General features: G+C 42.4%; 1 protein-coding gene across 3 annotated transcripts in view; it reads left to right on the plus strand.

Annotated features, from left to right (window-relative positions):
- ABCA1 (ATP binding cassette subfamily A member 1) overlaps positions 1-11182 on the plus strand; it is a 123802-nt gene that overhangs the window by 110122 nt on the left and 2498 nt on the right. For all 3 annotated transcript variants that reach the window (XM_057720426.1, XM_057720425.1, XM_057720427.1), the window contains 10 exons: positions 1517-1632; positions 1723-1867; positions 3475-3598; positions 4645-4774; positions 5040-5160; positions 5955-6017; positions 6641-6747; positions 8978-9119; positions 9517-9651; positions 11047-11150. In XM_057720426.1, coding sequence (XP_057576409.1) covers positions 1517-1632; positions 1723-1867; positions 3475-3598; positions 4645-4774; positions 5040-5160; positions 5955-6017; positions 6641-6747; positions 8978-9119; positions 9517-9651; positions 11047-11150 — 1187 coding nt within the window. The remainder of the gene's footprint in view (positions 1-1516; positions 1633-1722; positions 1868-3474; positions 3599-4644; positions 4775-5039; positions 5161-5954; positions 6018-6640; positions 6748-8977; positions 9120-9516; positions 9652-11046; positions 11151-11182) is intronic.

Here is an 11182-nt window from a genome sequence, read left to right on the forward strand (position 1 = left end):
GTTCCATTCATTGTAGGCCACACAGAGGACATTTAATTCTTCTGCCGCTGGACAGCCCCACAGATATTTGAAAACACCTGTCATTAAGCTTTCCCCAGATAAGATGATATATGAGAACACACTTTGTCATCTCTGAAGCGCTGCGCAAATGTGGGTGATGATGATGGTGCCGGTGTAGATTATAGCAAGCCTCTCAGACTTGTCATTGCTCTGACCTGATTGCCTCTCTGTGGCCATGCTCCATATTGTTCATGTGCCTTTTGAAAAGCGAAGCCTGGAATTCACCTTATATTCAGGCTGTGGTCTGAATGTTTACGAGTCTAGAGGGAGTTGATCTTTATTCCATACTCCTATTACTCAGCCCAGGGGTATTGCATTTTGGAAGTAGCACTGTCTTGTTGGCAACTTGGTAGTGAACTGTTTCACAGCTAATATTTATGGGGTCCCTTTCACTGTGTACTAATGCAATTGACTTTTTTGAACCTTTATATTTATATATGAATGTAAAACATATATATATATATATATATAATCAAACTTTATACTTATTTATAGTTATATATAAATGTAAAGGTTTTTAAAAACATACATAAAACTTTATATTTATCCCTGTTAAACAATTTTACGTAGTGTCCATTTGTTTTGGTTTTATCCCAGTAATTGCTTTATTGACTAAGCACATACATACTGACTGTTGACTCCATGTCTGACTCTGCCAGGCATCGCAGGATTCAGAAATGAAGATAAAGTCCCTGACTCAGGAATACCACTTATCTTCCTGTGTATGTTATCTGTCCCTCCCTGCTTTAGAACCTCTGAAATTTGCTATAAGTTCATCTTCATCTAAGGTGTTGAAAAACACAGTTGAGTAGGGTGGGACTGAGGCACAGAGCCCTACGGTCTGAAGCTACAAATTCTTCTAACAGCTGACAAGCCTACTACCGCCTCCCTGCCTGTGCTCTGCTCTGCCAGCTATGAATTCCCGTAATTGTCCTGGGGTCACGTCTTTATTTCTGCATTTTAATGCTTGAGACACTGTCAGGACAGACTTTAAAATTAGTCTCGGTGTGATGAAACAGTTCTGACATTCATGTTATAAGTGCTTACCTCATAAATAGATTACAAGTGAGCTTGAACTTGGGCAGACTATAATATAGCATTAATGATGAAACAGACACAATCATCTTCGGGAAGAATAACGGCAGCTTCCTTGCTGCCTGTGAAATTGAAATTACTGTGACTGAGAATCCATCGTTCAGTAAGTTTACTGAGCGTGACACCTTGGCTTATCTGTTGGAAAGACAGAAAGGACATGCAGTTTATAAAATCAGCCAAGGGTAAAATGCTCGTCAAAGTGTATTGTCCAGTATGTTGATTAATAGGTTTTGTGGCTTCATTAATTCAACGTTATTCTTCAGTATGTTGATCTGCCCTTTCTTTCTGCTGATGATGCAGACTTGAGATGTGTTGTAGCTTTGACTTAGGGGTGACCTTGATTTCTTTGTTTCACTTTTAGTGCAACTACGTGGTCCCTGCTACACTGGTCACCATCATCTTCATCTGCTTCCAGCAGAAGTCCTACGTGTCCTCCACCAACCTGCCTGTGCTAGCCCTTCTACTTTTGCTGTACGGGTAAGGCACCCGTGGATGGGGCATATGGTCTTGGATGTCAGGGGGAAGGCAGGGGACACCCAGTGGACATCTGTCTTTGTGCCTCACCAGGTGGTCTATCACACCTCTCATGTACCCGGCCTCCTTCGTGTTCAAGATCCCCAGCACAGCCTACGTGGTCCTCACTAGCGTGAACCTCTTCATTGGCATCAATGGCAGTGTGGCCACTTTTGTGCTGGAGCTCTTCACCAACAATGTGAGTCCTGCAGAAGGAGATGCTGGGATGAGCGTAGTGTTCAGTCACGATCTTATTCTGCCTGCCTGTGGTGTTGACACCATGGACCACTCTGTCCTTTTACGGAGTCTGTCTGTCTTTCCTCGGTTTGCACAGCATCTCTCACTTCTTTTCCTTATATGTCTCTGATCCATTCTGTTTCCTTTAACATGTTCTTTTATACGCCTTTCTGTTTAAATGCTGCTTTCTCCAATATTCGGCCGTCTGGCATCTTATTTCCCACTTTAGATGCTGTCTCTGGGGGATGCCATTCATGCCAGAAGCTTTTACCACCACCTCTCAGTGTCTCCGGTTGTTCTCTCTCAGATCTGTGCCTTTAGCCCCAGCTCTTCTTTTGAACTCTAGTCTCACATTCTCCCTTGCCCAGGGAATGGCTCTCTTTAGACTAACTGAAGGATACCCCAGACTGGCCATGTGCTAATCATCTTCCCCTCAGAATCCAGTATTTCTCTTGCCATTCCTGTCACGCTGGATGGCACTACCATCCACCCAGTCACCGCAGCTGGCCACACTAGAGCCATTTCATATGCTTTGCTTTTGCTTCTTTCCTTTCTTGCCAGTTCCTCCCATTACAGATCTCTTAAACAAGGTTCCCTGTCCACTCTTGCTGCCTCTGCCTTCGTCCAAACACCTTAACTTAGCCCACAAGGCCTCTCAGGTGTACAAGCCTTCCTAGACAGTCCCCACCGCACCCTCTCCCAAGGCATGGTGCGCTTCGGCTGAGTGGCCCCTTAAATCCTCCGTGCTCCTGTAGGCCTGGTGCAAGATGCCCAGCACAGCCTACGTGGTCCTCACTAGTGTGAACCTCTTCTTAGGTGTCAGTGGCAGTGTGGCACGTTGGTGCTGGAGCTCTTCACCAGCAATGTGAGATACTACCTGATTCTGTGGTTTCTCTGTCACAGAAATGGGTAGTATCTCAGTTACCCTTCAAGACTGAGCTTGAATGTGAAGCTTTCCTTACCTGCCTTATGGGAGGTGCTCTCTCTTCCCTGTGCTCCCAAAGCCCACACAGTCCATGCCTCCAGTACAGCACATCCAATGATGTAGTAATTTCCTGTTTCCACATCTCTTTTCCTCAGAGTAGAGACTGTTTCTTATTCATCTTTGCCTCTCCTGTGCCCTAGCACAGTGCATCCAGCATATAGCAACTTACACAGTTCTTGGGTATTTGGCCACTGCTCGAGTGATGTATGCTAGAAGAATTTTTAAAATTCCAACAAAACCCTGAAACTGAAGTATTGACCTAGACATGAGCAATTTGCTTTTAAAATGCTAAGCAAATATTTTGTGATGGATTTGCTTCTGATTAAATTTAATCGTGCTTCTAAACTTTGCTCTTATTTCTCCCGTATGCATAGCATTATTCAAGATTTTCTACAGAGCAAAATTTTTATTACATTATATATCATCAGCTATGACTACTGCTGTTTATTGGTATCTGAATTCAGAGATTCAGGTTGACCTCAGGAAATCAAATTTTTTCTTCACTCCTATATTTTAAACTTTTGTAAATTTTTAGGCTGAATCACGAAACACGTACAGTCTCCCTCTGTCTTATTGTTTTTTAGAAGCTGAATAACATCAATGATATCCTGAAGTCAGTGTTCTTGATCTTCCCACATTTTTGCCTGGGACGGGGGCTCATCGACATGGTGAAAAACCAGGCAATGGCTGATGCCTTGGAAAGGTTTGGTGAGTGACAGCAGTGGATACAGGATGTTTTAATAGAGATGGCAGTTTGCCTGGGTCTTGGTACTTTTACCTTTGTTTTGGGAAGAGGCTGGTGACTGAGCACAGGACTTCCCTCCACTGATAGAGCTCATGTCAGCACAGCTGGTTGTGGTATGGGTCTTGTGATACAACCATTTGTCTGAAAAGTGAGACGGTAGTTTTGGAGGTAAGGAAAATATTGGCTTTAGCTTGGACCCAGTGCCTGATACCACTGGTGGGGTTTGTCAGTCATTGGAAAAGTCAAACCACAGCTTTGAGAACTAGGTATAGGCCAGAGAATCAGAAGGAAAGATGCAAACTTTGGCTCTATTAGGAAAATCATGGACCTGCAGATGGGGTCATATATTACCTTTTACACAGTCTATAAAAAGGTAATTTACTGCAGCTCTTTCTACCTTTAGGCTCTTTAAAAATATTTCTCCTATGGCCACATTACTGTTCTTTACTGACTCACTTATACAGTTAGATGGGCCGTGTTATTTAATGGGCATAGAAGAGGGACTATTTTTTTTTTTAACTTGGAGGTACAAAGGGGACATATAAGGAATTTAAGGACTATTTATATAAACCCAGATGAATTGAGTCACTAGGTTACATTATATGCTACTGAAAGGGGCATCTTTTAAATGTGCTTTCTAATCTTTCTTAGTGAAGCTTATAATTTGTTAAAATACTGACCCTAAAAATTACCCTGGATTGTTTGCCTTTTACAAAGGATTTTTGGCATGTCTCATTAAAAGGGAAGCATTAGATTTCTTAGATGAAGTTACAGATCTAATACATACTGGCTCTGAAGTTCTGATTGATACCGGGTCACAATACCTTTCCCCCAAACCTTACCCTAAGTCAGTCTTGGAAAGTGGTGACTCCTTTATTTTTTCCTCCTTGTCATGGGCCATAAACGTTGGTATTTCTAGGAACATAGGTGAATTTGAGCCTGAATTTGAGGAAGGGCCATGGTCTCTGGTGCCTGCATTCTGACTGGATCTCTGCATTGTGTCCACCAGGGGAGAATCGCTTTGTCTCGCCGCTGTCTTGGGACTTGGTGGGACGAAACCTCTTCGCCATGGCTGTGGAAGGGGTGGTGTTCTTCCTCGTCACAGTGCTGATCCAGTACCGATTCTTCATCAGGCCCAGGTGAGCTTTCTCTCAGAACTCACGGAGCGCCTGGTTGAGGGTCACAGAGGAGGAGCACAGGGAAACACTCACCAGTGGTGGTTGGATTGACTTGAACTCAAAGCAAATAATCAAGCTGATTTTCCTAATGCGGGTGTACCCCGGCCCCCAACGCTGCCGACAGCTCTGGAGCATGGATTTTACAGGACTGCTTTAGAAAATGGGTCTTTCACTTAGAAAAAACTTGAAATGTTGACTTTTTTTTTCTCTTAATTTTCCCCCTAAGACCTATAAAGGCAAAGATTCCTCCTCTGAATGATGAGGATGAAGATGTGAGGAGGGAAAGACAGAGAATTCTTGATGGTGGAGGACAGAATGACATCTTGGAAATCAAGGAATTAACTAAGGTGAGGCAATGAGGACAGGCTATAACAACTTGTCTTCAATTTTTTCAGCTTTATATATTGGAAACTAGCATTTTGCCTACTCTCTTATTAAAACGAGCATGCTTCCTAAAATGTGCATCTATACCAAGTTTCTGTCAATTTAATTTTATTTAAAATACATCATGGGGACTTCTTAATTAAAGAAATCCTACTGAGAATAATTGTAATGTGAGTTCTCATTCTTGAGTATATTTGTTTTTCACACTTGCATTTATGGGTTAGTTATTAAAATATCTTATATTGTATATCGAGTCAAAGCTGAGGTTGGGAGAATAAATGATTGGTTTTGAGTTTGGTCCATGGTCCAAAAAGCTGATAAATCTCCATTGCTTAAGACGAGGGTCTGTTTCAGCTCTTTCTAGGTGCCAGAATCCCAATAATTCACTATTTTGTAATATGTTCAATATTTGCAATGTTTCAATAACAAATTTTTACTCCATAGAATTTAATCTTTAAAATATCTACAGTATCTTTATATATTAAATAAAAATTATGAAGATATTAATGATCAATATGTTTTTTAAAAGGCTGATGTTAGATTAAAACATTAAAAAATTCACTTGTATTTTAAGCTTCATTCAGAATCCAGTTGCCACAGAGACGGACCAAGGCTTTAGCACATCAAATATGTAGCTTAGTCTTACTGATGAGTCTTGTTTTGTGGTGTGTTTAGGTCATAATTTCCTCGTGCACAGTTGCCTGGGACAGCCATGAGTCACTGCAGCTGGTGAAGTTTTGCATTTTGTTTGTTGCAGGTCTACAGAAGGAAGAGGAAACCTGCTGTTGACAGGATTTGCGTTGGCATTCCTCCTGGTGAGGTAAAGACACTGTTGTCTCCATTGTGTTTGCCCCAATCAATTCAGACTGTCTCTGCTCCAGTCAACAATGTCTATAAGGGGTTAAAAGTGGTTTTAAAAGGCTTCTCCATTTTATATCTATGTGGAGCAATCAGTCATTGAAAGGATGGGGGCCCCGTGTATCAACAATGTTGGATAATCTCAGACAATTTAAGAAAAGTATACACAGCCCAAAAGTGATTTTGTGATTCATTCACGATGATAATGAAATTCAAATAGGTTTTAAGAAATAGATTTTCTCCCTTCTCGTTTCTGTGTGTATTCTTGTATGCCTTTTAACCAGGTTAGATGGTGAAATTTGACTTGTTGGCTTTCATTACTGTTTTTTCGCACATTAACTTTGGCCTTAACCTGACAACTCAAATAATATTTACAAATACACCCACACTTTAAATGGTTTCATTATAAAATGTATATTTAAGTATCTATATGATTTCTTAAAACCAAGAAAATAGTTGACTCTTCATTAAGAATGTTTTAGGATCATGTTACATAAAAATGAAGCTGAGGTGATTGTTTTACAAGGGTCATCTGTATTCAGATTTTTAGTAGTTTGCTCATACAGCTTACCCATTCTTTTTCAGTGCTTTGGACTCCTGGGTGTCAATGGGGCTGGGAAATCATCAACTTTCAAGATGTTAACGGGAGATACCACTGTTACCAGAGGAGATGCTTTCCTTAACAAAAACAGGTGAGAAAAGAAGTCGGTATTTTGCCACAAAGACTTTTTTTTTTAAACTTTATTTAAATGAGTGTGTTGTTATTTTTCTGATTATAACAGCACTGTATAGTTTCTAAACATGTTGAAATATAGTAAACTGTAAAGAAGAAAATGAAAATCATCCATAATCCCAGTACCTAGAGATAACTACTATTCACATTTCCTTTTAGTGTCACTGTATTTTTCTTTAAACAGCTTTATTCAGGTATAATTTATATACCATACAATTTACTTGTTTTAAGAGAACAATTTAGTAGTAACTTTCAGGCAATTTACAGAATTGCACAACCATTATCACAATATAATTTCAGAACATTCCCATCACCCCAAATCTCTCTACTTTATATACACATATAAGTATATTATAAAATTGAGATCATACTATATCTAGATTTTTAATTTAGTTTTTTGTTGTTAATGACTGTATTTTGAATATTTCCCAATGGGTTATGTATTCTAAGGTGTAGCATTTTACTTTGCTGCATAAAACACATATCTGTACATGTACCTATCATTTATTTTACCAGTTAACTTATCGTTGGACATTTGTTTCTGTTTTTCACTAAATATGTCCTCGTATTCATCTTGATTGTTTCCTCAGGGAAAATGCCTACAAGATGAAAGTTTATATACTTGTCAAATCACCCTCTCTAAAGGGTGTGCCAACTATTGGTGTCACCACCGGGCTGTTATCTGAGAATGCCCAGATCACTAAGCATCTGATTTTCAGGGGTATCGTACACTTAGAGTCCCGTTAGGCAACGTCACCCTCGAGCACTCTAAATAGGAGTGGGACGTCTCTGGGCTTTTTATATGGAGAGATGGTACAAGGCAGCGGCTTTCAAACTTTTTGATCAGACCCATAGTACCAAATACATTTTACCACTCAACCCAGTAAATACACAAAAACACATAAACAGGCATACAGCTTAAGTAAAAATTTTGAAAAGCGGTACCCACTCTTCCTGCTTGTAGTGTACTCTGATATTTCTTATTCTACTCTCCACCATGCCATTTTAAAAATGCTGATTGTGACCAATTAAATTTATTTCACAACATACTAAAGGGTGGTGACTGACAACTTGGACAGAGAGCTACTAACCAATAAAATTGCAAAGGGCAAGAAACTTAACGTACTCATGGCTCTCCTCCTCTGCATGTTATATGTTTTTTCAGTAGCAGTGTAAAGGAGGTTTACAAGAACAGAATTTCTAGAAGAGTTGGCCTAAGGCGACACACCTGCTCTCCCAGGCTTGTTCCCAGTACCAGGCTCCTGGGGCACACAGCCATGGCAGCTGGCCCAAGCTAAGGTTCCTCACAGTGCCTGGTTCCGAGAGCTGGCGTGGGCAGTGTAGCTGTGGGGTCCGAGCACAGGGTCTGTGAGTGCCTCCATCATAGTTCTGGAGAAGGCTGGATCTGGGAGTACTAATTTATATGCAGAGAGAAGTGAATACTGCTGACAGGCCAAACTCATGGCTGTCCAGAGGTGACTAAAGTGCAGCTGTCAGACTGGATGTGACACTGAGCTTTCTCATACATCAGGGATCCTAAGCTGAGACTGGCTTCATAGGGCCTAAAAGCTGCCCCCACCAATCTATGTAAAATTGTGTCTGTAGGTATATGTTTTGTTGTCAGCAGATTCTCAGAGAGTCTGTGATCATAAAAACCTTCAAGACCAGGCGGGTTCATGGGTTGAGTATTTAGTGGAACCAGGGAGTCTGGACCATGCTGTGGCCAAGTCCGTGTGTGGGCAGCAAAAGGCAGAAAGAAGTCACACTGAGTTGCAGAGCTTCCTCTGGCTTGAATGGAGCCACAGAGCACACTGTGCTTATGACGGGGCCACAGAATCAAGGCAGGGATGGACACTTAGTGTTAAAGCCCCAGGATAGTGTGCCTGAGGCTGTTGCTAAAGATGGTGCCACAGTTGGGATGGACTTGGGAATTCTGAATGGGACTGAGCCTGCAAATTGAGGTGTTGGGGGAGCCAGGGGCAAGGACTGGGCAGGAGGGAGGCAGGAACCCTGACTTCCAGGAGGGGCTGGCATCCTGGGGGCAGAAAGGCTGTTCCTTCAAGCTGTGGCAAGTGTGCTCGCTGGTATGTTTGTCATACACAGGACCCTTTATAGGAATATTAGGCAGGATGGTCTGATCAGAGTATCTAAATGCTTAAAAACCTGACCAGTTTCATTTTTCTTTGCAGTATCTTATCAGACATCCACGAAGTACATCAGAACATGGGCTATTGCCCTCAGTTCGATGCCATCACGGAGCTGCTGACTGGAAGAGAACACGTGGAGTTCTTTGCGCTCTTGAGGGGAGTCCCGGAGAAAGAAGTTGGCAAGGTACCGTGGGCACCAGAAAGCCAGCCTGCCTCCTTTGGCATCCCGACAGCATACCTTATGGCTGTGACCTTCACACGTGACCACCCGCTTCAGGCTGTTCTTCCTTGTGGATGCAGCAATATGGAGTGCCAGCTGTTTGCAGCCGCTTTCAGGGTGGGAAGCCAGTGGTGGCGATGGGGCAGGGACGGGTGAGCTGGCGCACGCTGGAGGGCAAGGGCAGTGCCGCTCCCACCCACACCAGTCCCTTCACCCTGCTGTTGGCTCCTCCGCACTTGCCAGGTCATGATTTTATAGAATCTGATTCTACTCAGTGAAAGAGTTTTCACATGCATGTGTAAGAAAGCGTGATAAAATTACCAAATCCAGCAAAGGTCAGGGCGCTTTTTATCACTCTTAGGTTGGCGAGTGGGCAATTCGGAAACTGGGCCTCGTGAAGTATGGAGAAAAATATGCTGGGAACTACAGTGGAGGCAATAAGCGCAAGCTCTCGACAGCCATGGCTTTGATCGGCGGGCCTCCCGTGGTGTTTCTGGTGAGTGTGACTGTGAATGGAAAACGTTGTTCTGGCCGGAATGGAAAACATCTCTTTTCCAAAGTCCTGGATGTCATGACTGGCTTGGCAATGGCACGCCCCCCTCCCCTGATGAGGAATAGCAGAGCTGCCCCCAGGATGCCAGCCCCTCAGAGAACCAGAGGGAAGCTCCCTTGTCCCTCTCCTTCACACACATCGGGGTGGCTCTCCCATGCCCTCGGATGCTCCAAAAGAGGGGGTACCCCAGGAACCTTGTTTCTCTGATGGAGAATCTCAACTAGCGTGGCTGAAGCTGGGTATGTGATTTGACCTTTCTCTGGACCATTCTGTATTCCATCTATGTGTTCATACCCTGAAGATGGACAGTGTGGATGTAGCTTCAGGATCCCCAAGGTAGCACCTGGGTCATAGTTCCTTACATACAGATAAATGGAAGACAGAAGGTCGGACTGATAGTGGCCCTTAACCCTTTTTCTTCTGCAGAGGAGAAGAGCATTGAAGTTATTACAGGAAGAAGCCTTGGGCTGAGGCTTTAAAGTTATCCAGACTATTTGGATTTGAAATTTATTTCTCTGAGACTAGCAAGTACAGTATAACAGATTAAGCCAGAGTGAACTAGAATTTAAAAAAAAAAAAAAGAAAAGAAAAGAAAAGGAATTTTACTCAAATCTGAAACTGACTTCAGTAGACATTTCAGACAAAAATAATTTTTAGTATATACTTGTCAGTCATGAAACGATGATTGAAACTAAATGAATTTTCCCCTTCCCTTTCTGTTTATTTGGAGAAATTTCATTTCATAAAAAATTAAATTTGAGGACTTCCTAGGTGGCGCAGTGGTTAAGAATCCACCTGCCAATGCAGGGGATATGGGTTCGATCCCTGCCCCAGGAATATACCACATGCTGCGGAGCAACTAAGCCCGTGTGCCACAACTACTGAGCCTGTGCTCTAGAACCCGTGAGCCACAACCATTGAGCCCATGTGCCACAACTACTGAAGCCCACACGCCTAAAGCCAGTGCTCCGCAACAAAAGAGGCCACCACAATGAGGAGCCCTGCGCACCACAACAAAGAGTAGCCCCCGCTTGCTACAACTAGAGAGAGCCCAGTGCAGCAATGAAGACCCTACACAGTCAATAAATAAATAAATAAAATTTTAAAAAAATTAAATTTCAGTTTTCTACTTCAAGTGACACATTTGTGAAAGTGAATTGGTTGCGAATAGGTATGAAATACTCTTATGTATAAGGTCTGGTTCTTTGGTCTATCAAGAAATAAATAGAATGGTGAGTTAAAACTCAGGCTGTTTCAGAGATCTTCTGCATTTAAAACCAAACCTATCTTTGATTTTTCTTTCAGCATATAATAGGGCTTATTTTATTCTGATTACAGGATGAACCGACCACAGGCATGGACCCCAAAGCCCGGCGATTCTTGTGGAATTGTGCCTTAAGTATCATCAAGGAAGGGAGATCAGTAGTGCTTACATCTCATAGGTCTGTAGTGAAGACTTAGCTTGGCTTCTTTG

The sequence above is a fragment of the Hippopotamus amphibius genome, chromosome 2, assembly GCF_030028045.1.
Source record: "Hippopotamus amphibius kiboko isolate mHipAmp2 chromosome 2, mHipAmp2.hap2, whole genome shotgun sequence".
Classification (NCBI taxonomy): domain Eukaryota; kingdom Metazoa; phylum Chordata; class Mammalia; order Artiodactyla; family Hippopotamidae; genus Hippopotamus; species Hippopotamus amphibius.